Source organism: Trichomycterus rosablanca, chromosome 7 (assembly GCF_030014385.1).
Source record: "Trichomycterus rosablanca isolate fTriRos1 chromosome 7, fTriRos1.hap1, whole genome shotgun sequence".
Classification (NCBI taxonomy): domain Eukaryota; kingdom Metazoa; phylum Chordata; class Actinopteri; order Siluriformes; family Trichomycteridae; genus Trichomycterus; species Trichomycterus rosablanca.
Genome location: NC_085994.1, coordinates 21767501 through 21794716, shown reverse-complemented (window position 1 = coordinate 21794716; position 27216 = coordinate 21767501). Strand labels below are relative to the sequence as shown.

At 40.1% G+C, this 27216-nt stretch overlaps 1 protein-coding gene across 3 annotated transcripts in view; it reads left to right on the top strand.

Moving 5' to 3' along the window:
* Positions 1-27216, top strand: part of tbc1d22b (TBC1 domain family, member 22B) — a 97749-nt gene that overhangs the window by 31164 nt on the left and 39369 nt on the right. For all 3 annotated transcript variants that reach the window (XM_062998510.1, XM_062998509.1, XM_062998511.1), the window contains 4 exons: positions 5581-5651; positions 8796-8924; positions 14781-14846; positions 22280-22394. In XM_062998510.1, the coding sequence (XP_062854580.1) occupies positions 5581-5651; positions 8796-8924; positions 14781-14846; positions 22280-22394 (381 nt within the window). The remainder of the gene's footprint in view (positions 1-5580; positions 5652-8795; positions 8925-14780; positions 14847-22279; positions 22395-27216) is intronic.

Sequence of the window (27216 nt, the reverse complement as noted above, 5' to 3'; positions counted from 1 at the left end):
TTTTTTAGGAGTGGCTTCTTTCTTGCCACCCTTCCATACAGGCCAGCTTTGTGTAAAGCGTGCGAGATTGTTGTCACATGCACAGGCCGACCAACCTCAGCCATACAACATTGTAGGTCCTTCAAAGTTGCCATTGGCCTCTTGGTAGCTTCCCTGATCAATGTCCTCCTGGCTCGGTCATCCAGTTTGGAGGGACGGCCCGATCTTGGCAAGGTGTTGGTGGTGCCATACACTTTCCACTTCTTGATAATGCTCTGAACAGTACTCAGAGGGATAGATAAAGCTGCTGAAAACATTTTGTATCCTTCTCCTAACTTGTGCCTTTCCACAACTCTATCACGGAGCTCTTTTGAAAGCACCTTTCCAACCATGGTGTTACCATGCACTACTAGTAGTGGACTCATCAAGGAACAGCTGGTTTTATTCTGAAGTAAGCAAAACCAGTACAATTGATGTCGGGTGTGGGCCAGTTAGCCTGGTGTGTGATCTGGAAGGTGATTGGTTGTACCTGAGCAAGTTTATAATGTTCACTCTAAGGGGCTGGTTACTTATCCAAACCAGGTATTTTACTAATAAAATTATAATAATTTATCAGATTTTTTAAAAGTGTAATTTTCACTTTGATGAAGAGGGTTATAATGTGTAAATACAGCTGGAAAAAGTTAAACATAATTTATTTCCATTTTCAGGGTATAATGTGACAAAAGGCAAGGATTTCGATGAAGACTTTCTATAGGCACTATATACACCTCTCTTAAAGACACACACACACACACACACACACACACACACACACACACACACGTCCTATAACAAAAGTCATCGATTTATCTTCACTGTTAGCCCTATTTTTAACATTAAACATGCATGTGTGTGTGGTCAGAAAGACTAATTAAATATGTCTCCTGTGGGTGAAAAATTAAATTGCTTTAGTTTTAGAAGTTAAAAAATCTCGTAATGCCGAGGACAGGTACTCGGGCGCCCCACAGATTGAAAATCCCTGGTTAATGTCAGTGTATGAAAGAGAATAAATTTAGCTAGCTAAAGCATCAGGAAACTGACTAAATAAGAAATGAACCAAAAAAACATTAGATCGCTTACCTCAATGTGCTTTTTCAGATTTGACGGTGAATTCTTAAATACTATGAGCTCTGCTTTCCCCCCTAAGTTTCCTGCATCATCTCTGCTGGGGGCCTGTTCACTCCGCAGTACTTGTACCTGTACTTGTACCTTGTTACTTACCACCTCTGTGTGTAGTAGATGATGGGAGACCTTAATTATTTGCAATTTTGCATTAGGAAAATTCACACTGATTGTAAGATAAAAGATTTATCAAAGACTGATCATATGGTTGATCTTACTTTTATACCCAGTCAGTGTCCCCTTATGTGTTATTAATTCAGTTGCTAGTTCCGGTCCTAAAATCTGATTGGCTGAGCCGCGTTCGAAGCCGTTGTAAAATTCCCGATAAACGCACACCTATGACCACCTCACATCATTCCATATTAATACGCCACTGAAAAGAAAAAGTGAATGTTATGTTCGCCCTCATGTTGCCTAGCAACACTGTTAACGAACTACCTGGGTTCGCGGAAGAATGCTTTTTGTAAGTGTTTTTGTAAATTAAAACATTTATAAATTGAACATTGTTGTATTTTATTATACAGGTATTTTATGTTGACCGCCGTTTTATAAAAGCAATAAGCCACTCGAGACCGTGCTTTACTGCTATGATTTTATCACGGGGAAAGACGTTTTAGGCAAAACAAAACAACCTTCCCCTTGATAAAATCGCAGTAACGCACAGTCTCTTGTGGCTTATTAAAGCAATAAGTCACGAGAGACCGTGCGTTACTGCGATTTTATCACGGGGAATGACGTTTTTGGCACGACGCGAAGTGGAGTGCCTAAAACTTCTTTCCCGTGCTAAAATCATAGCAGTAACGCACGGTCTCTTGTGGCTTATTGCTTTTATAAAACGGCGGTCAACATAAAATACAATAAATACAATGTTTAATTCATAAATTTATTTATTGTGTATAAACTTACAATAAAGCATTCTTCCGCGACGCAAGGTAGTTCGATTAACAGTGTTGCTAGGCAACATGAGGGCGAACATAACATTCACTTTTTCTTTTCAGTGGCGTATTAATATGGAATGATGTGAGGTGGTCCTAGGTGTGCGTTTATCGGGGATTTTACAACGGCTTCGAACGCGGCTCAGCCAATCAGATTTTAGGACCGGAACTATCCGTTTTATAATGCTTTATTTAACGTCATGTTTTACACTTTGGTTACATTCATGACAGGTTCGGTAGTTACTCATTACACAAGGTTTATCAGTTCACAATGTTATATTGAACACAGCCTTGGACAATTTAGTGTCTCCAATTCACCTCACTTGCATGTGTTTGCACTGTGGGAGGAAACCGGAACACCCGGAGGAAACCCACATGGACACGGAGAGAACATGCAAACACCACACAAAAAAGACCAGGACCGCCCACCTGGGGATCGAACCCAGGACCTTCTTGCTGTGAGGCGACAGTGCTACCCACTTAGCCACCGTGCCGCCCTCTTGGATTAAGTAGTGTGTTTCAATCATTTAGCGACAGATACTACTGAAATTTCAAGACTGTCATGATGTTTACTCTTCAGCTAAAGCAATTAATCAGTGACATTGTAAACTGCAGCTAAACTTCAGCAAATTTCTGTCGTTTTTCCTCTCCGATTCAACTTTTCATGGTCTGGATAATTAGCTGAGAAGTTTTCAAAACTCTTTTTGTCCTGTGGGATCTCAGACAGCAGGAAACAACTAAAATTCATGCTCGTTGGTTTGAACCTCCTTCTCTCACACAAACTTTAGCTTTCTTCTGTTCACTGTAAATGTGTACAGCTGGTAAGTGCGAGTGTGATGGTAGGAGTGCTGAAACAGAACGGTGTTATTTTAGTCTTCCTGAGGTCATGCTGAGCGAGCCTTCTGTTCTGCGCTGCGATGGCACCTACAAGCTGTCCAAAAAATTAAAAACAAGCTGAAAGTGCTCATCAGTTGACAAGGTACGCTGACTGCAATGATTCAATTAAGCCAAAAAACGTGGATGTGACTTGTGTGGTGATCGCAGCAGGGTGTAAAATCTCTGATCTCTGGAATGGTGTCTTTGTTTCTTTGTACTTCTGCCATGCGTCTTGGAAGAAAACCTGACTGTACTGCCTTCTCACTGCTTTTCTTCCCCTTAATTTGTCATTGTTTACTATTTTCAGCCATTCAACACCAGTAGCTTTTTTATAGTTAGTGTTTTCATTTAAAGCAGTTGGAGAGCGATGGCGGCATATGCCGCTGTACCAGTCCAACTGTGTCAACAGGAAAAACTTTTTTACATAGTTGGCTCAGATCTCCTAAGAGATCTTACTGAGTTTTAAAATAATAATAATAATAATATACGATCAACCATAACATTAAAACCACCTCCTTGCTTCTACACTCACTGTCCATTTTATCAGCTCCACTTACCACATAGAAGCACTTTGTGGTTCTACAATTACTGACTGTAGTCCATCTGTTCCTCTGCATGCTTTGTTAGCCCCCTTTCATGCTGTTCTTCAATGGTCAGGACTCTCCCAGGACCACCACAGAGCAGGTATTATTTGTGTGTTGGATCATTCTCAGCACTGCAGTGACACTGACATGTGGCGGTGTGTCAGTGTGTGTTGTGCTGGTATGAGTGGATCAGATACAGCAGCGCTGATGGAGTTTTTAAACACCTCACTGTCACTGCTGGACTGAGAATAGTCCACCAACCAAAAATATATTCAGACAACAGCGCCCCGTGGGCAGCGTCCTGTGACCACTGATGAAGGTCTAGAAGATGACCAACTCAAACAGCAGCAATAAATGAGCGATCGTCTCTGACTTTACATCTACAAGGTGGACCAACTAGGTAGGAGTGTCTAATAGAGTGGACAGTGAGTGGACACGGTATTTAAAAACTCCAGCAGTGCTGCTGTGTCTTATCCACTCATACCAGCACAACACACATTAACACACCACCACCATGTCATTGTCACTGCAGTGCTGAGAATGATCCACCACCTAAATAATACCTGCTCTGTGGTGGTCCTGTGTGGGTCCTGACCATTGAAGAACAGGGTGAAAGCAGGCTAAAATGTATGTAGAGAAACAGATGGACTACAGTCAGTAATAGTTAGATAGTAGATAGTATCTTGCATTGAGAAATGTTCTTTAGAGATTGAGAGGGAGGAAGATTTTCATGTGATGATGTAAAAGCAGCAGTGCATCAGTGGTTATACAACAGTTAGTTCCGACCTTACAATCTGATTGGTTGAGAAACGTTCTAACCGTGCTGATATTCGTGATAACAGCACGGCCTTTTCACACCACAACTGTATTACTCCGCTGACGCGTTGCCAGTGACGACAAGCTTCATGCACACAAACGCTCACGCAGGCGACACAGATTTTTTCCCGATCGCGTTTTAAATCCGTTATCTGATATACAATCTAGCGCACTGTGTAGGGAACATAAATCTGCGATCTGATACACAATCTAGTGCACTATGTAGGGAACATAAATCCGCGATCTGATACACAATCTAGTGCACTATGTAGGGAACTTTAATGTGTTTGTAACGTGAACAGTTAGCTTAATAGCCCAGTTAGCAGCTCCTAAGAGTTCTGTTATCACCCATATCATTTGGTGTGTGTGAGAGGTTTTCTATTTCTTTTTTTTCCCTTCGGAGGTTCTTGCCTTCTTCTTCTTGTTGTTCTTACCTCCCTAAAATAGTAACTTGGGATGTCTGCTTTGTAGTGTTAAACTTTATATTCGTTGTGGAACTACTTTTTGGCGGATTCGCGATAACACACTCCCTCTCGTGTTCTATTGCTTAACTACACTCTTCAGTGAGCCAGTAAAAGAGCAGAAATCATTATCACTAGAATGTTATGACATATGTGTCTTTCACAAGTGTATGTAAACTTTCTGTAGCTCCAACGTGTTTGGCTATCAGAGCTGCTCACACCCACTCTTCATATCTCTACTGTTTTAAACCCAGCCCAATGTTCAGAATGTTGCAACAATAACAACGCTTTACCAGAGACCGTTTCACACTTCCTGTTTGCAGTATGTTGTTTCCCCCACTTCTCCACAGTCAGTGGAATTCATCTGGAGATAGGTGTATTTAAGCCTGGTTAAACTCTCCATCTCCAGCCCTGCTTTTTGCCTTACATTAGCTTATACACAGTTCTGATTGCTCATTTTATTTATTTATTACTATTTTTATGATGAAATGCTATGTGTTCTTCAGAGAATAAGGCAAGATAGCAAGGTCTGACTGTCTTTGCTAATTAAACTTTATTGATTTTTGAGTAATGACTCATAAACTGGGTCATATCACACATTATCGACCAAGTGGTCCGATCACAGTAAATATTTTTATTATGTTTGATTGAAATAGCCTTGCTGCGTAAAACTATTGACCTATTGATCTGGGCATGGCATCTGTGATGTATACAGTATGCTCTGTGTATACATTTTAAGTTTGTTTTTTATTCTTGTTTTAACAGAGGACTTGCGGAAGCATAGCTGGTCAGGTATACCACGAGAAGTGCGGCCGATTACTTGGAGACTTTTATCAGTAAGTATAAGCTAAGTACCATGCTTATCTGCCCTTCTGTAACATTCACTGGTGTTACTGCATAGAATTAAGGCATGACTTTCTCTATGTGTAAGATTTGCATTTTTTTTAACGCAAGTTAGAATGGTTTTCCGAAGTCTATCCAGCTATATTTATCACAGAAGCATGTTTTTTTTTTTTATGCAAAGCCATCTGTGGACTCAAAGGTCACACACATTCAACAGTGGTTTCTGACCCTACCTTTCAAGGACTGAGATTTCTCTGGATTTCCTGGATGTTTTCACAATATCATGTACAGTAGAGGCTGCAAGACTTTTGACAGTTCTCTCACGAAGTTTTGCATGAAATGGTGAGCAACAAATGGTGTGCTATCTTTGCTGGGAAAGACTGAGCCTTTGGTTGATCCTCCTTTTATACCCAGTCACAATCTTCTCACCTCTTACTAATTTAATTGTTTACTTTGGAATATTTTAAAATGGTGTAACTTGCATAGTTTATAAACTTTTTTGAGTGTATTGCAGACAAGACCCGTCGCAAGAAGGTTTGCTGTGTTTTTAATTAAATACGAGCTGAGATCTGGGGTTTAAATCTCAACGGTGCCATCGACTGGTCGGGCATTTACACATGATTGGCTATACAGATAAATTTGACTATGTTTGAGGGGGAAAGATGGACAAACAGCATAGCCAATTGGAGGCGCACTTGTCAGTGCACTCTCAGTGCCTGTCCTAAGCCTGGAGTAGGTTTGGACCAGGAAGGTCATCAAGTGTAAAACTGAACCAAATCAGGTATGCAGACCAGAATGATCTGCTATGGTGACCCCTAAAATACGGGAGCATCCAAAAGCAGGATGGAAAAGTCAAAAAGGATTTAAAAATCATTGCTCTTTCATTGTCTTTTTAAAAAAATTTGTTTTAACTATTTGGTTATACAGAGGAACCTCGATTTAACAGACTAACCATGCACTTAGGATATACAGTAAAATGAACAACGTAAATAGATATGTAAATATGTAATGTTAACCCACTAAATTTCACTGAATAGTTTTTCTTTAGACCTACACTACTGATCAAAAGTTTTAGAACACCCCAATTTTTCCAGTTTTTTATTGAAATTTATGCAGTTTAATGTCTTATTGTACTCTGAAATGAAAGCATGGAACAAAAAAAAACAACTGAAGTTAAAAAAATAAATCATGGAATTAATTTATAAACCAAAATGTATTCTAAACTTTTGGCTCATCAAAGTAGCCACCTTTGGCAGATATAACAGCTGAACACACTCGTGGCATTCTTTCTACAATGTAAATCAAATATTCTTCAGAAAGTTCTTCCCAACTCTGTTGCAGAAGTTCCCATAAATGTGTGGCACTTGTAGGCTGCTTTGCTTTCACTCTTCTGTCCAGTTCATCCCAAGCCAGCTCGATGGGGTTTAAGTCTGGAGACTGTGCTGGCCACTCCATGTTTTCAAGCTTACCATCTTGTTCTTTTTTCCTGAGGTAGTTCTGGCATAGCTTGGACTTATGTTTTAGGTCATTACCTTGCTGTAGGATGAACCCCTGACCAACTAGGCGCATACCAAAGGGTACTGCATGGTGCTGCAGAATGCTGTGGTAGCCGTTTTGGTTCAGGGTACCTCTCACTCTGTACAAGTCACCGACCCTGGATTCAGCAAAACAGCCCCAGACCATCACGCTTCCTTGTCACACACTGAGGAACCATCCTTTCGCCTACTCTACGGCATACAAAAATCCTGTGTGATGAACCGAATATTTCAAATTTTGATTAATCAGTCCATAAAACCTTATCCATTCTTCAATAGTCTATTGGCAGTGTTTCATGGCCCACGCAAGCCTCTTTTTTTTATTCTAACATCTTAGCAATGGCTTTCGACCTGTCAAACCTGCAACTCGAAGTCTTCTCCTCACAGTTGAAACTGACACTTGCTTACTATGACCACTATTAAGCTGTGCTTGAAGCTGTTGTCCTGTGAGCCGCCTATCACGCAAGCTGTTGACTCTCACAAAATTCTCTTGTGGCTTTGGGTCTGCCAGACCTCTTCCTGTCAGAGTTTCCCCCAGTTTCTCTATAGAAAAGACCTACATTTTTAAGTGTTACGATCGTCTGTCTCTCTTCCATTGTTAAGTGCCTTTTTCTTGCCATTTTTATAGCAACACAATACTTTCTGCAGTGCAATCCTGTTCCAATGATGCTCACAAGAGTATGGTACCACAGTGTGTTCCAACACTACTTTTATGCAGACAGAGGGGGTTGTAAGTAATCAAGAAAAGTTGGAACACCCCTAGGAATCGGTAGCACCAGCTTTCAAGGCTTGATCAACCTCCATTGCTGCAGAACAGCTTTAAGTTGTTAACCCATTTCTTGTTCCCTGAAAAAGACCTTTTTGTATAATTATGAAATGTACATTATTTTTCAGTTTTGGGTAACCTTACATTTTTTTAAACCTTTGGCAGTTCAGCACTTACCTTTGTACCATTTCAAGCTATTCATCGGACTTGAACTGCTTGAGTTTCAGTTAAAAAAACTGGTGTTCTAAAACTTTTGACCGGTAGTGTATGTATATCACTCACTGTCTGTTTCTTCACACCATATTCCTCACATATGTGAGCCACAGAAACACCACTTTCCTAATAAGTTCTAACTTTTCAGCAATACCTGTATGTTCCCTCTTTCGCTTACCACTTCCCTTGTCTTTCAGAGCCATAACTAAGCACTAGAACTTGCAAAAAATAAACATACATTAATGAGAAAAAGGCGAGAACAAAGTGATCCTCCCGGTAAAACAAAGCCTATCACTCATGTGAACAGACAGACAATTACTGAACTACTGGTCTTGGTACGGTTCTTACTGGAATTGTAAACAATCGGACCAGATATTTGGCTTTCTAGATTTTGTTCATTAAATCCGAAATCCATTAAATGGAGGTCTGTTAAATCAAGGTTCTTTTGTATATAAATATCAGGCTAAGTAAATGGACGTAAATGTAGGAGTCTTTACATCCCTTTTTTCAGTTCATCGTTCAAGACATTTGAACTATAAAAAAACAATCAAACAGCATATTTATAGCTATTACAAATAGTTTTAACTACTAATATTCTCATGTTTCCTTACTTTGTGTATTAGGGTTACCTCCCGGCGAACATGGAACGCAGGGAGCAGGTCCTCCAGAGGAAGAGAGAGGAATATTTTGGCTTCATTGAGCAGTATTACCACTCCAGAACAGACGAGAACCACAGTGACACCTACAGACAGGTAATCAGCTTGCAAAACTCTGGAAGAATTTCTTAAGAATCGTAGACTGTCAACAGTCCAGCAAGCTTTACACTGTCAAATAAAGAAAACCCGTCTCCGGACTCTTCTTTATCTGTGTGATCAACAGCAAACTTAAACTGAGTTTTACGGAGCTGATTTTAAAACGGGGGCTTCTTTCCAGCACAGCAGATTCTAAGATCAAAAATAGTGGCCGCTTAGGTGGCGCAGCAGTGAAATACGCTAGCACACCAGAGCTGGTGTTTAGAATACATCGTATCAAATCTCAGCTCTGCCATCCGGCTGTTCTTCATAGGCTAGGACAAGCCGGATAGGGACCTTATAACTGAGCAAATTACAACCTGTGCTGGCTGGTTGATCGCGTCTGCACAGTCGAGGAATAATGCTGGTCAGGGTGTGGCTCTCCGTGCACAAAGCTGATCGGCACATGAACTCGCCTCGTGTAGGTGAAAAGATGCAGTCGGCTACTTGTGCACGTGTCGGGGGGGTCCAGCACCAGTGGAGAGGAAGCATAATGCAATTGGGTATAAATTGGACATGCTAAAATCAGGAGAAAAAGGGGAGAAAATGCATTAAAAAATAGTAAAATGCTTGCTTGACTGGACAATGTCATCCAAGTGGTTCTTGTATTACTTGTAATACTTCTAGCCATCTAAATACATTTTGACTTTGTATGAGCACAGAGAAGTAACCACAAAGAACGCAAATTTGTGAATGTTTTTTAAACAAATAGACCAAATAGACAGCATGTGGCCAAAAGTATGTGGACACCTTACAATGAGTTCCTAAAACATGCGCATTAATGTGTAATTACACATCTTTGTGGCTATAACAGCCTCTCCTCCTCTAGAAGGCCCTCAGTTAACCGAGATCAGGGCCTACTTAGTATGGACCCTGCTTTGTGGTGTGCTTGTAGAGATTGCCATGAAATACAGTCTTTACCGGTACTTTATTAGGTCAGAAGTAACCGTGGATTGAATAGCACGGCTGTTTTTGGCTCCCTGGCAGAGTCTCAGTTAATAATCAGAGCTTATATAGCAAGTGTTCCTAATAGAGGAGGCAGAGATCGATAAGCTTATGGGTTATAAAAGTCGGGTTAATGGTGCAGGACTGGAACTCGCCAGCCATTGGCCTTATTTCTCTCTTTCTGGGGGATCGAGCCGGCCAAGGCCGTGAGCACTTCATTTCCCCTGGCACGCGCGTCACAGATGGGAGGCAGACCTTTAGGGCTGTTTATGAGGTTGTACTAAGCAGTTAAAACGGCTCCCAACCGTCTGTGCGCGGACACTAAATGACCTTTTAGTGGACGCCGGCTTAACAGCGGGAGCGCTGCCATCAGCATGAATATAAAATAGCTGCACTCCACTGTACTGTCTTTGACCTTACCATATGCAGCCATTTTCATTTCAGTTCTGCTCAGCATGAGTGAACATCACCAGGGTGACTCAGTGTGTAATCAAGAAATAGAGCCAAAAGGGAATTTGTTACAGTCATGATGTTAACCCCGACTTCAACTTATTGAATTTTTACAACAGGTTTAGGAAGTAACATTGTTGCTATGCGATCAAGATGGATGGATGGATGGATGGATGGATGGATATAACTTTAGATATCCTTTATTTGTCATATATACGTACAGCGGGGAAAATAAGTATTGAACGCATCAACATTTTTCTCAGTAAATATATTTCTGATGGGGCTTTTGTCATGAAATTTTCACAAGATGTTAGTAACAACCCAAGTAATCCACACATATAAAGAAATTTAAACAAATAAGTCCATAAATGAAGTCATGTGTAATAAAGGTGAATGACACAGGGAAAAAGTATTGAACACGCTTACTGAAATTTATTTAATATTTAGTAGAAAAGCCTTTGTTGGTAATGACAGCTTCAAGACGCCTTCTGTATGGAGAAACTAGTCTCATGCATTGTTCAGGTGTGATTTTGGCCCATTCTTCCACACAAACTGTCTTCAGATCATGAAGGTTCCAGGGGCCTCTTCTATGAACTCTGATTTTCAGTTCTTTCCATAGATTTTCAATTGGATTCAAGTCGGGTGATTGACTGGGCCATTCTAGCAGCTTTATTTTCTTTCTTTGAAACCACTTGAGAGTTTCCTTGGCTGTGTGTTTGGGATCATTGTCTTGCTGAAATGTCCACCCTCGTTTCATCTTCAGCATCCTGGTAGATGGCAGCAGATTCTTATCAAGAATGTCTCGGTACATTTCTCCATTCATCCTTTCTTCAATTACATGAAGTCTACCAGTACCATATGCTGAGAAATAGCCCCACACCATGATGTTCCCACCTCCAAACTTCACTGTTGGTATGGTGTTTTTGGGGTGATGTGCAGTGCCTTTTCTCCTCCAAACATGGTGTGTGCTATGACATCCAAAGAGTTCAATTTTGGTCTCATCTGACCAGACTATATTCTCCCAGTATTTTATAGGCTTGTCCAAATATTGTGCAGCAAACTTTAAACGAGCTTTAACATGCTTTTTCTTCAGTAATGGAGTCTTGCGCGGTGAGCGTGCATAAAGGCCATGGCGGTTGAGTGCATTACTTATACTTTTCTTTGAAACAACTGTACCTGCTAATTCCAGGTCTTTCTGAAGCTCTCCGCGAGTGGTCCTTGGCTCTTGGACAACTCTTCTGATTATTCTTTTGACTCCTCTGTCAGAAATCTTGCGAGGAGCACCTGGCCGTGGCCGGTTTATGGTGAAATGATGTTCTTTCCACTTCCGGATAATGGCCCCAACGGCGCTCACTGGAACATTCAGAAGTTTAGAAATACGTCTGTAACCAATACCATCAGTATGTTTTGCAACAATAAGATTGCGAAGGTCTTGAGAGAGCTCTTTGCTTTTACCCATCACGAGATGCTTCTCGTGTGACACCTTGGTAATGAGAAACCTTTTTATAGGCCATCAATTAGGACTAAACCAGCTGATATTAATTTGCACTGATAGGGGCAGGATTGCTTTCTAAATACTGACAGATTTCAGCTGGAGTTTTGGCTTTCCATGCCTTTTTGCACCTCCTTTTCTTCATGTGTTCAATACTTTTTCACTGTGTCATTCCATTTTATTACACATAATTTAATTTATCATCCGCTCTTCTGTTGGCTTCAGAGAGTGTAATTCTTTGTTTGACCGCTCTTCTCCACAGTGATCTTTCATGAGTCAATGCTTCCCAGTTCTTGGGGTCAATGCCTGTGGATTTTAGGGTCCGCTTTATTCGATCTTTGTAGTGTTTCAGTGGGGCACCGAGGGGGTCGCTTCCCTGATGCGAGTTCACCAAACAGGATCCGTCGTGGGAGTCGATCTCCTGACATGCGCGTTACGTGGCCTGTCCACCGGAGTTGATGTTTCATGGTGGATGCTTCAATGCTGACAGACGAAGCTCTTTCCAGCACGGAATTATTGGTCACATAATCATCCCAGTTGATGTTGAGCTCCAGCTTATAACCACACACATCATCTATTCATGCCAAAAGATGAACACCATCAGAACAAAATTCTACCATACAGACAACTATAAGGAAGTCTTTACCTCAGTATCACCCTACCCCCCCAAAGAAAAAAGAAAAAAATAGCACTAGCACTTAAAGTAAAAACACCATATAAGTTATGAAGAAATAATTAAACTCAACACCCTCATAGACACACAAACACTCTAACCACCATAAACACAAGTTTAAAAAAAAAAGCAGATTGACCCACCACTTTGACGTTTAAAGACTGAATCTACTATCCAGCAATTATAATCCATGATAATAGCCATAGTAGTTGACATGGCTTTAAGAATTAAACAAACAAGCAAACATACTAACAAATGCACTGGTGCATCACAGCCCAATAGCTGTGCTGAGTCACTCCCAGCCCGTCTAGTTGCTTTAAACTAAAACAGCCTAGCCATTGGCAAGTGCACTTGTCAGTGCGCTCTCAGTGCTGGTCCCAGGCCCAGATAAAAATATGTGGGTTGTGAGAAGGGCTTCCAGGATAAAACTGTGTCAATTCTGGAATGAGGACCATGTCTGTTGTGACAACCTTTGGGGAAAAAAAGAATAGTAGAGATGATGTAATAGAGTGGAAAACATAGAATAGAATTTGCATATTCCAGCTTGTTGGGAAGCTGGGGTCAGAGCGCAGGGTCAGCCATTGTATGCCCCTGGAGCCGAAAAGGTTAGGGACCTTGCTCAAGGGCCCAATAGTGGTTGCATGGCAGAGCTAGGATTCAAACCCAAAGCTCTACCCACTAGGCTACCACTGTCCCTCTATGCCACTATACCACTTTTTTGAGTGTGTTGCAGGTATTGCAATATAAATTTCTTACACCGATCAGCCATAACATTAAAACCACCTCCTTGTTTCTACACTCACTGTCTATTTTACCATATAGGAGTGCTTTGTAGTTCTACAATTACTGTTTGTAGTCCATCTGTTTCTCTGCATGCTTTTTTAAGCCTGCTTTCATGCTCTTCTTCAATGGTCAGGACCCCCACAGGACCACCACAGAGTAGGAATTATTTGGGTGGTGGATCATTCTCAGCACTGCAGTGACACTGACATGGTGGTGGTGTGTTAGTGTGTGTTGTGCTGGTATGAGTGGATCAGACACAGCAGCGATGCTGGAGTTTTTACATTTTACATTTACGTTTTCATCATTTAGCAGACGCTTTTATCCAAAGCGACTTACACAATGAGCAATTGAGGGTTAAGGGCTCAGGGTCAGGCTCAGGGACCCAACAGTGGCAACTTGGTGGTGGCGGGGCTTGAACCGGCAACCTTCTGTTTACTAGTCCAGTACCTTAACCACTAAGCTATCACTGGTTTTTAAATACCGTGTCCACTCACTGTCCACTCTATTAGACACTCCTACCTAGTTGGTCCACCTTGTAGAAGTAAAGTCAGAGACGATCGCTCATCTATTGCTGCTGTTTGAGTTGGTCATCTTAGAGACCTTCATCAGTGGTCACAGGACGCTGCCTACGGGGCGCTGTTGGCTGGAAGTTTTTGATTGGTGGACTATTCTCAGTCCAGCAGTGACAACGAGGTGTTTAAAAACTCCATCAGCATTGCTGTGTCTTATCCACTCATACCAGCACAACACACACTAATTCACCACCACCATGTCAGTGTCACTGCAGTGCTGAGAATGATCCACCACCCAAATAATACCTACTCTGTAGTGGTCCTGTGGGGGTCCTGACCATTGAAGAACAGGGTGAAAGGGGGCTAACAAAGCATGGAGCTGATAAAGGACAGTAAGTGTAGAAACAAGGAGGTGGTTTTAATGTTATGGCTGATCGGTGTATACAAACATTGGAAATCTTTCCTTTGTAATTTGTCAGTTAAATTAAGATTTAACATTCTTAACATTCTTTTTAGTGTCCCAACTTTTTGTGGTTGTACACAGAATATTGAACTATTTAGTTTAAATAGTTTAGTCTGTCTTGGATTGGACCCTGTTGGATTTCTGGTGCACAAGAAATAAGGTTGCATCAACATCAACAGGAATGATAGACAGGAGGTGAAAAACTGGGAAGGGGGTGTATTTGAGGGGTTTCTGTCTGATCCATGTTGGAATGGTTTGTTTATGTGGGCAGTGGATGTCTCTGTGTGGACTAAGATCGTTATAAAGAGCGATCGATACAGTTCTGTCCAGGTTTGATTGATTTCCCAGCTTAATATACGAGCTCAGACATGTAACTCAGTTTAGCTCATTTAGGCTTTTTATTGATCGCCACCAACAATTTTCTCATCATTGCTCATGTTTTTGGCTCACTAAACTGGGAGTGTGTTGGCAAAAACGTTCTTTATTTTTCCTCTTCCAGATCCACATTGATATTCCCAGGACAAACCCACTGATCCCACTGTTTCAACAGGCGCTTGTACAGGAGGTGAGTCCTCGTTTTATTTCTTTGCTTGATTTGCCTGCTTTGTTTATTTGCTGATGGCTTTACTGATTAATCATTAGATTTTAACATTTAACATGGTCACCCTGACTAGTCTGCCGCTATGCAGCTCCATACACAACAAACTCTGATGCACTGTGTATTCTGACACCTTTCTATCAGAACCAGCATTAAGTTATTCAGCAATTTGAGCTACAGTAGCTCGTCTGTTGGATCCGACCACACGGGCCAGCCTTCGCTCCCCACGTGCATCAATGAGCCTTGACCCTGTCGCCAGTTTACCACTGTTCCTTCCTTGGACCACTTTTGATAGATACTGACCACTTGGGAAACACCCCACAAGAGCTGCAGTTTTGGAGATGCTCTGACCGAGTCGTCTAGCCATCACAATTTGGTCCTTGTCAAACTCGCTCAAATACATCACACATCAACTTTGAGGATTAAATGTTCACTTGCTGCCTAATATATCCCACCCACTAACAGGTGCCCTGATGAAGAGATAATCAATGTCATTCACTTCACCTGTCCGTGGTTATAATATTATGTCTGGTCGGTGTATATACAGTGGGGGAAATAAGTATTTGGTCCCCTGCTGATTTTGTAAGTTTACCCCCTTACAAAGACTTGAACAGTCTATAATTTTTATGGAAGGTTTATTTTAACAGAGAGAGACAGAATATCAACAAAAATTAAACATTATTAACATTATTAACATTAAATAAAAGTTATAAATTAATTTGTATTTAATTAAGGGAAATAAGTATTTGATCCCCTACCAACCAGCAAGAATTCTGACCCCCACAGACCGGTTATGTGCCCATGAGGCACACAAATTAGTCCTGTCCCTGTATAAAAGACTCCTGTCACAGAATCAGTTTCTTCCGTTCAAATCTCTCGACCACCATGGGCAAGACCAAAGAGCTATCAAAGGACGTCAGGGACAAGATTGTAGACCTGCACAAGGCTGGAATGGCTACAAGACCATCAGCAAGAAGCTTGGTGAGAAAGAGACCACTGTTGGTGCGATCATTCGAAAATGGAAGAAATACAAGATCACAGTCAATCACCCTCGCTCTGGAGCTCCATGCAAGATCTCACCTGGTGGGGTAAGAATGATTCTGAGAAAGGTGAGGTCAGTCCAGAATTACATGGGAGGAGCTTGTCAATGATCTCAAGGGAGCTGGGAGCAGAGAAATGCTGGATATGACCCCAAGAACACCATCCCCACCGGGCATTTCTCTGCCTCCAAACACAGCGAGTGGAGTTGATGCCAAAGAGCTCAATTTTGGTCTCATCTGACAATATCACATTCTCCCAAGCTTTCTCTGAATCATTCAGGTGTTCATTGGCAAACTTCAGACGGGCCTGTACATGAGCCTTCTTGAGCAGAGGGACTTTGCGGGCACTGCAGGATCTCAATCCATTACGGCGAAGTGTGTTACTAATGGTTTTCTTGGTGACTGTGCTCCCAGCTCCCTTGAGATCATTGACAAGCTCCTCCCGTGTAATTCTGGACTGACCTCACCTTTCTCAGAATCATTCTTACCCCACCAGGTGAGATCTTGCATGGAGCTCCAGAGTGAGGGTGATTGACTGTGATCTTGTATTTCTTCCATTTTCGAATTATCGCACCAACAGTGGTCTCTTTCTCACCAAGCTTCTTGCTGATGGTCTTGTAGCCCATTCCAGCCTTGTGCAGGTCTACAATCTTGTCCCTGACGTCCTTTGATAGCTCTTTGGTCTTGCACATGGTGGTCGAGGGATTTGAATGGAAGAAACTGATTCTGTGACAGGAGTCTTTTATACAGGGACAGGACTAATTTGTGTGCCTCATGGGCACATAACCGGTCTGTGGGGGTCAGAATTCTTGCTGGTTGGTAGGGGATCAAATACTTATTTCCCTTAATTAAATACAAATTAATTTATAACTTTTATTTAATGTTTTTTGTTGATATTCTGTCTCTCTCTGTTAAAATAAACCTTCCATAAAAATTATAGACTGTTCAAGTCTTTGTAAGGGGGTAAACTTACAAAATCAGCAGGGGATCAAATACTTATTTCCCCCACTGTATATATATATATATTTTCCCATCAATCAAGACCAGAGTCTTACAGTAAGGATTTCTAAACAAAAAAACTGTTCCTGTGTAAATGACAGAAAATCTAATGAAATGCTAATTTGAATGTAGGAGGCAAGTTGCTATGACACAAGGAGAAGTCATGCATTATTATGCTGTAATACTGCTCCAGCTATTATCATTATAGAATCTCAGCAGAGTTTGGCCTCTTTTAAAAATGATCAATATCTGTATCAATGATCTAACAGCATGCATTTGTAAAGCAGTAAAATAAAAAACACTTGATAATTTTACATGCACCAGTGTGGCACAACCTTAATTTTATTTTTGTCTATTCTTAGTCTATTTTTTCTGCTTTACATATCATCAAATTTGCTGAAAAGCTTTATTAAATACACAGTCATCAGCTAATTAGCTTGTCATGGTTTGAATTTTAATAGTTGTATGTAACTTTATGGAGTTATCAGTAGTGGCTCTCTTATTTTGAGGTTGGCATTACAATGGGGTATGTCATGCCTAATCAGTATCCTAGTAAGAATGTGATCTACCAAAAGTCAGGCCGTGATTTTGACCTGGATAAAGTGGTCTTAAAATATGAAAATAAAATGGAAACTACTACCACTACTGCTAACAATAATAATAATAATAATAATTGTAATAATAATAATTGGTTATATTTCATTTGTGAACTATATTTAAAATAGTGATTTAAAAAAAAATTGGGTTGTGATGTGAAGTGTTAAACAATTGTTTTTTTAAACTGGTTAAATAATTATAGTAGTTGTGATTTTAACACTGGGATAACAATTAATAAAATTGTATTAATTGTGCAGTCTTAACAAAAACATCCATAGACAAAAAGTATGTGGACACCCCTTTAAATAAACACATTTGGTGTTTTTGTCATCCAAGCCTCATTCCTTTTTTAACTTTATAGGCACAAATTTCAAATGACACCAAATTTCTTTTACAATACCTATTATATCTTAATAAGATAGAGGCCATTATTTATTAATAGCTTTGAAATAGGATGTCTAACAAGCTTATGTATACACCAGGCGTAACATTTTGACCACTGGGAAGAAGGCAAGCCGGTGGAGGCAGTGTGATGCTTTGGGAAATGCCATCCATGTGAATGTTACTTTGTCACGTACCACCTACCTAGGGCTGGACGATATGGCAAAAATGTATATCATGATATAACTCCTAATTTCGGTCGATACGATATAATTCCGATATCGATATGAATAACACAAATGTCAGAAAAACTGCCAGGAACACCAACATTGAAAGGCTGTACCTGCGAACCTCTGAAAAATGTATTTGCAAAGTCTATGAAATCTCACCCTTTACAACTACATAATATTTTAGAAATAATAATAATACAAATAAATTAGCTTTCACCTTTTACTTGTATTCAGCATTTGTATACAGACAAAAACACAACATCATTCTCAAATAAACATAAGCTTTGACAATATATAATATAATATATTAACATACATCTTAACCAGAGGTGGAAAGAATACTAAAATATTGTACTCAAGTAAAAGTACTATTACTTTAATGAATTTTTACTTAAGTACGAGTAAAGTTACTAGTCTAAAAATCTACTCAAGTAAAAGGTAACTCATTTAAAAAGTACTCAGAGTAAACGTTACTTAGTTACTTTATTAACAGCAGGGGGGGTCTCTTCTGTGTAATGCTAACAGGACAAGTGGCTATAAATCTCACAATAGTTGTTTTTAATTGAAATATAATAGAAGAAACATGTTGATACAACATTTAAAACATTTAGGGGTGTGTAATGTCATTTTAGTCCCATAAAACTGTATAACCACTAGTGATGTGTCGTAGAATTATTTGAATCTATTGAACGGCCCTTTAAACTTAAATAAAGGAATCGATTCACGCTTCTGGGAGTCGTTATGTATATATATGGCTCTTTAAAAAGAACCGAGACAAAAGATCAGACTCCCCGTCGCAGAATTCACTGCATTAGTTTCCCAGACGCGATTTCTTTAGCGTTTATTATTTTACTCAGAAACGGATCTTATTTAAAATGTAGCGAATTACAATTCTTAATACAAAACATACTTAAGTAAAGGTAAAATTACAGGCTGTGAAATCTACTTTAAAAAGTAAAAGCACACAAAAAACAAAAAAGTACACTTATAAAACGGATAGTTCCGGTCCTAAAATCTGATTGGCTGAGCCGCGTTCGAAGCCGTTGTAAAATCCCCGATAAACGCACACCTAGGACCACCTCACATCATTCCATATTAATACGCCACTGAATAGAGAAAGTTAATGTTATTTTCGCCCTCACGTTGCCTAGCAACACTGTTAATCGGATTACCTTGCGTCGCGGAAGAATGCTTTATTGTAAGTTTATACACAATAAATACATTTATGAATTAAACATTGTTGTATTTATTATATTTTATGTTGACCGCCGTTTTATAAAAGCAATAAGCCACTCGAGACCGTACGTTACTGTTACGATTTTAGCACGGGGAAAGAAGTTTTAGGCACTCCACTTTGCGTCGTGCCAAAAACGTCATCCCCGTGCTAAAATCACAGTAATGCACGGCCTCTCGTGGCTTATTGCTTTATCAATAACAGTAACGCGAGTAAATGTAATTCGTTACTTTCCACCTCTGGTCTTAACTAACTTTAATCCACAACATGGACTGATTATTATTTGTATGTAAACATTTTCGAACAAAAGTTCTCGACCAGGATAAAGAATACCAGAATTTGCTGCAGCAGATGTTGTGCTTAAAGAATACAGAAAAAAAGAGTCTAGTCTTTCCTCTCTTATCAACTATTTCTACTGCTTCTTTTTTAACTGTGGATGCTCGTTCACTCACAGCTGTTGAACTTATTTTACCTCTAATATCCACCGTGTTGTAGCGTAGTGTAATCAGAGCGGTAACGCTGAGCACTGGCTTCGTGCCTGTGGCGCACGTCATCACGCACTGATGTATGCATATCGATCGAATTTGTTTAAAAATCATATCACCGTTATTGAAACATTTTCTATCGCGATATATATCGATATCGAATTATTGTCCAGCACTACACCTACCTAAGCATTGTTGCAGACCATGTACACCCTTCCATGGAAACGGTTTTCCCTGATGGCTGTGGCCTCTTTCAGCAGGATAATGCGCCCTGCCACAAATCATAAATGCTTCAGGAATGGATTGAGGAGCACAACAACGAGTTTGAGGTGTTGACTTGGCCTCCAAATTCTCCAGATCTATATCTAATTGAGCATCTGTGGGATGTGCTGGACAAACAACGATCCGATCCATGGAGGCCCCACCTCGCAACTTACAGGAGTTAAAGTATCTGCTGCTAACATCTTGGTGCCAGATACCACAGCACACCTTTAGGGGTCTAGTGGAGTCCATGCCTCGACGGGTCAGGGCTGTTTGGCCAGCAAAAGGGTGACCAACACAATATTAGGAAGGTGGTCATGATGTTATGTATGTTTTGTGTTTCTTTTGATGCATTGTTTGTGTTGCCTGGGTCACGGAAAAAATCATGGGCAAAATGTGGGTCGCTTAAAAACAGTAAAAAAAAACCCTGGTTTAATGAATCACCACAAATCGTTTCATTTATTGTTTTAAAATAGTTTTATAGGTTTTTTTTTTATCTAGCTTGGCAGCATAGTGGGTTAATAACCAAAACAGATATATGCCGATTCATGGAGGACATACTGTATAATTGGCTGTAAACTTTATTATTCACAGATTTTGGGAGATCTTAGTTAAAGCAGCATCTGATTTTCGAATGTAACATCATCACAAATAAAATGATCAGAGGATTTGAAGAGGATCTTTCACAAGTTTGCTTCTACAGCCCTAGTGTTTAAGTGTATTGTCAGTTATGATTACAGATTGATAGGGTTTTTTTTAAGCAGTGCTAAGAATCGAACAACAGGGGGCGCTGTGGCTGTATCTTTGATATCTTAGTCCTCTGAGACTTCAATCCACTCAGCAACGATGGACCGACAAGGGCAGACAATGCCTTGTTTAGTCTAAGCTTTTATAAAATGCATTTCTTTCTAAGGTAATGTAAGAAAGAACTGCGTATGAATAAAAATAATACATGCTTTTAATTTAGTACGCTTTTATATTTGTAGTGGCTTTCAGGCACTTAAAAATGGCACTGTCTCTTTTTAAGCTGCCACTAAAGTGCTGTTTTTTTGTTTGTTTTTGTTTACATGAGCTCAGACTCAGACTTTTTTCTTTTCCGCTGCTCCCACATATAGGGGTCACTACAGCAGATCATTCTGGTCTGCATACCTGATCTGGCACAATTTTTACGCAGGATGTCCATCCTGACACAGCCCTTCTTATTTTATCTGGGCTTGGAACCGCCGCTTAGAATAGAATTTAATTTGAACTATCAACCCTGCTACCTGGGCTGGACAGCTGGCATTCCTCTCGCCTATATTGATTATTAGCCAATGTGAGAGACACTTGGTAACTTGGCTGTTCTACCACCCCAGTCTGCATCCCCCACTTCTGTAGCATTTTATAAAAGAGGATGTTTGTGAGCAAGGGTCCAAGTCAGGACAACAACACTATAAATACGGAGCATTTTCTCTGTCCCACTTTCAAGAAAGGAGAGGAGAAAGCGACACACTTCCGAGGCCCCTGACTATGCTTCACCTCAGGATCCTGTGGCGAGAAGATCCTGCAGCTATAGAGTAAAATCGAGACACTTACTCTGAAGCAGTAGTTTGGCATTTACCATTTTGCTGGCTCAGAGATGTTTTAACCTCTTTTGCACTGAACTTGCAAATGCAGGGTATAACCTACTACACTACCCTACACTACCCTCTGGCAGATTTGAGATTTAAAAAAGGCACAAATTTGTCTATTTTTGCATCTGAATGGTACAATATTGCTTAGCAATTTTAGTGATCTAGCCTTCTCACACTGCTGATCTAACCTGTTATTCATGTTCTGCTGGAATACAGCAACATCCTCCTATCAGGTTATCCCATGTCCATCATCAGACCTCTGCACGTAATTCAAATGCAGTCGCAATGCTGCTTTTCAGTCTGCCTCCACTCCTGCAGTCCCATAACTGGTTTCATGTAGCTGCCCTCAGTGATGCTTGCCTGTAAATCAAAAAATGAACATAACTTAAATCACTCATCAAAACACTTATGCCAAGTTCACACTACACGACTTTCGGAGTAGTTGGGTTGCTGTACAGTTCACACTACACAACTGGATCTCTTGTAATCGGGAGTCTTTTAAGTCGTTGTGTATTTCACGGTAGCGAAAACTCACTGTTTTGTGTGTTGCTGTGTCATAGGTGTTTGAGAGGATTCTGTTCATCTGGGCGATCCGACACCCAGCCAGTGGCTACGTGCAGGGCATCAACGACCTCGTCACACCCTTCTTCGTCGTATTTCTCTCAGAGTTTGTGGGTAAGTGCAGTCTTGCTGTGGAATGTGTTTGTGGGTCATGTGACAAAACAAATGATGGAGCAGACATGACACACTAGGGAAACATTTGTGCAACATTAAAATGATTTTAACCCAGTTTTATTAACTATATATGAATTGTATTATCATTCACTAAGGAACAAGTGGAATTACCAGATATTTGGGACATGAATAAGTAAATAATAATTAAAGATAAATTATAGCAAATCGTGTTGACATCCAGTCCAGGAATTGGTTCTGTGCATGTTAAATTGACAGGTTTCCACTATTGGTTGTTGTTGACATTTATGTATTTAAATGCTTTTTAGCACTGTCTCCTCACAGCAAGAAGGTCCTGGACTTGATCCCCAGGTGGGGCGGTCCGGGTCCTTTCTGTGTGGTTGCATGTTCTCCCCATGTCTGCAGGGGTTTCCTTCGGGAGCTCCAGTTTCCTCCCACAATCCAAAGACATGCCAGTGAGGTGAATTGGAGAAACAAAATTGTCCATGACTGCATGACTGTCCTGTTATGAATGTAACCAAAGTGTGTAAAACATGACGTTAAAATCTTTATAAACTAAACAAAAAATATATATATATATACGTATATGTATGTGTATATATATATGTATGTGTATATATATATGTATATATATATATATATATATATATATATATATATATATATATATATATATATATATATATATATATATATATATATATATATATATATATATATATATATATATATATTATGGCAAGCCAAACAGGAAATATATAGCAAACACTGATATATATGGAATGAAAACCGATATATATAAAATGAAACTGATATATGTATATCAGTTTTCATTTTATATATATCAGTTTTCATTTTATATATATCAAGTTTCATTTTATGTATATCAGTTTTCATTTCATATATATCAAGTTTCATTTTTTATATACTGAGTTTCATTGTATAAATATATATATACTGTATATATCCCTTGAGATCATTGACAAGCTCCTCCCGTGTAATTCTGGACTGACCTCACCTTTCTCAGAATCATTCTTACCCCACCAGGTGAGATCTTGCATGGAGCTCCAGAGTGAGGGTGATTGACTGTGATCTTGTATTTCTTCCATTTTCGAATTATCACACCAACAGTGGTCTCTTTCTCACCAAGCTTCTTGCTGATGGTCTTGTAGCCCATTCCAGCCTTGTGCAGGTCTACAATCTTGTCCCTGACGTCCTTTGATAGCTCTTTGGTCTTGCCCATGGTGGTCGAGAGATTTGAACAGAAGAAACTGATTCTGTGACAGGAGTCTTTTATACAGGGACAGGACTAATTTGTGTGCCTCATGGGCACATAACCGGTCTGTGGGGGTCAGAATTCTTGCTGGTTGGTAGGGGATCAAATACTTATTTCCCTTAATTAAATACAAATTAATTTATAACTTTTATTTAATGTTTTTTTTCTGGATTTTTTGTTGATATTCTGTCTCTCTCTGTTAAAATAAACCTTCCATAAAAATTATAGACTGTTCAAGTCTTTGTAAGGGAGTAAACTTACAAAATCAGCAGGGGATCAAATACTTATTTCCCCCACTGTATATATATATATATATATATATATATATATATATATATATATATATATATATATATATATATATATATATATATATATATATAATTTATTTATAATATTGCTCTTGGTGCTGTGGTTAATTATGCTAGTCCACTATGGCTGGAATCCAGGATTTGAATCTACATACATGTGGTTGGGTATGTTTGAGGTGAGGGCTCTGTGACTGACCAACACAAACCAGCGGAAAACAGGAAAGTGAAATGAAATTATTAATGCCCTTTATTTTTTAGTGTAGTTCATCAGTGTTTTGAGAATATTGTGATGCGGTTATTAGCATTACCCATGAGAACTGTGTAGTGACACTTTGTGTTGATGCCTAAAAACCTGCAAACCAAACAATGCTCGTGTTTCCACTTCTTTGGTTTAATTATCTGCTTGTTTAATTTTCACTTTCAAAGCAGTGAAATGCTCCTGGGATTGCAGGTGTTTTGGTATTTTTTCTTCCCGGCATCACATCACCTGTCTGTCAGTAATTAGGATCCCTTGTTTGTTAAGAAAAGAAAACTGTTTATATTCAGTGAGTTTGATAGAACCTTCAGCAGACACGTCACACAGTTTGCTGGATTTAGTGGAACACTTCTTCTGTAGTAAGGATTCATATTTTTATGCATTTCTATATAAATATGTTTAACAAATATTGAATGAATTGCCAAAGGGGAAACTAGTTTTATGTTATAAATAATAATAATGAATAAATATGGTCAACTTTAAATCTACAAAATATAAACAGTAAAAAAGCGACTTTGATTATGATTAAAACCTCTTGAATGGCCGATGCTAATGATATATGGATGGATGAATGGATGGCTGGATGGATGGGAGAGAGACAGTTGGTTAGACAGACATCTAGCTAGATGGAGACGGACAGATGGAGAGCCAGACGGACAGATGGAGAGCCAGACGGACAGATGGAGAGCCAGACAGACAGAGACAGAGAGAGAGAGAGAGAGAGAGAGAGAGAGAGAGAGAGAGAGAGAGAGAGAGAGAGATAGATAGATAGATAGATAGATAGATAGATAGATAGATAGACACGGACAGACAGATAGATGGATGGACGGACGGACGGAGACAGATAGATAGATAGATAGATAGACAGACAGACAGACAGACACAGATAGATAGATAGATGGATAGATAGATAGATAGATAGATAGATAGATAGATAGATAGATAGATAGATAGATAGATAGATAGATAGATAGACAGGCAGAGATAGATAGACAGACAGACAGACAGACAGACAGACAGATAGATAACTAGATAGATGGATGGATGGATGGATGGATGGATGGATAGATAGACACACAGACACACAGACAGGCAGAGATAGATAGACAGACAGACAGACAGACAGACAGATAGATAACTAGATAGATGGATGGATGGATGGATGGATGGATGGATGGATGGATGGATGGATAGATAGATAGATAGATAGATAGATAGAAGGACAGATGGACAGACAGACAGACAGACAGACAGACAGACAGACAGACAGACAGACAGACAGACAGATAGATAGATAGATAGATAGATAGATAGATAGATAGATACAGTGTATCACAAAAGTGAGTACACCCCTCACATTTCTGCAGATATTTAAGTATATCTTTTCATGGGACAACACTGACAAAATGACACTTTGACACAATGAAAAGTAGTCTGTGTTCAGCTTATATAACAGTGTAAATTTATTCTTCCCTCAAAATAACTCAATATACAGCCATTAATGTCTAAACCACCGGCAACAAAAGTGAGTACACCCCTTAGTGAAAGTTCCTGAAGTGTCAATATTTTGTGTGGCCACCATTATTTCCCAGAACTGCCTTAACTCTCCTGGGCATGGAGTTTACCAGAGCTTCACAGGTTGCCACTGGAATGCTTTTCCACTCCTCCATGACGACATCACGGAGCTGGCGGATATTCGAGACTTTGCGCTCCTCCACCTTCCGCTTGAGGATGCCCCAAAGATGTTCTATTGGGTTTAGGTCTGGAGACATGCTTGGCCAGTCCATCACCTTTACCCTCAGCCTCTTCAATAAAGCAGTGGTCGTCTTAGAGGTCTGTTTGGGGTCATTATCATGCTGGAACACTGCCCTGCGACCCAGTTTCCGGAGGGAGGGGATCATGCTCTGCTTCAGTATTTCACAGTACATATTGGAGTTCATGTGTCCCTCAATGAAATGTAACTCCCCAACACCTGCTGCACTCATGCAGCCCCAGACCATGGCATTCCCACCACCATGCTTGACTGTAGGCATGACACACTTATCTTTGTACTCCTCACCTGATTGCCGCCACACATGCTTGAGACCATCTGAACCAAACAAATTAATCTTGGTCTCATCAGACCATAGGACATGGTTCCAGTAATCCATGTCCTTTGTTGACATGTCTTCAGCAAACTGTTTGCGGGCTTTCTTGTGTAGAGACTTCAGAAGAGGCTTCCTTTTGGGGTGACAGCCATGCAGACCAATTTGATGTAGTGTGCGGCGTATGGTCTGAGCACTGACAGGCTGACCCCCAACCTTTTCAATCTCTGCAGCAATGCTGACAGCACTCCTGCGCCTATCTTTCAAAGACAGCAGTTGGATGTGACGCTGAGCACGTGCACTCAGCTTCTTTGGACGACCAACGCGAGGTCTGTTCTGAGTGGACCCTGCTCTTTTAAAACGCTGGATGATCTTGGCCACTGTGCTGCAGCTCAGTTTCAGGGTGTTGGCAATCTTCTTGTAGCCTTGGCCATCTTCATGTAGTGCAACAATTCGTCTTTTAAGATCCTCAGAGAGTTCTTTGCCATGAGGTGCCATGTTGGAACTTTCAGTGACCAGTATGAGAGAGTGTGAGAGCTGTACTACTAAATTGAACACACCTGCTCCTTATGCACACCCGAGACCTAGTAACACTAACGAGTCACATGAGATTTTGGAGGGAAAATGACAAGCAGTGCTCAATTTGGACATTTAGGGGTGTAGTCTCTTAGGGGTGTACTCACTTTTGTTGCCGGTGGTTTAGACATTAATGGCTGTATATTGAGTTATTTTGAGGGAAGAATAAATTTACACTGTTATATAAGCTGCACACAGACTACTTTTCATTGTGTCAAAGTGTCATTTTGTCAGTGTTGTCCCATGAAAAGATATACTTAAATATCTGCAGAAATGTGAGGGGTGTACTCACTTTTGTGAT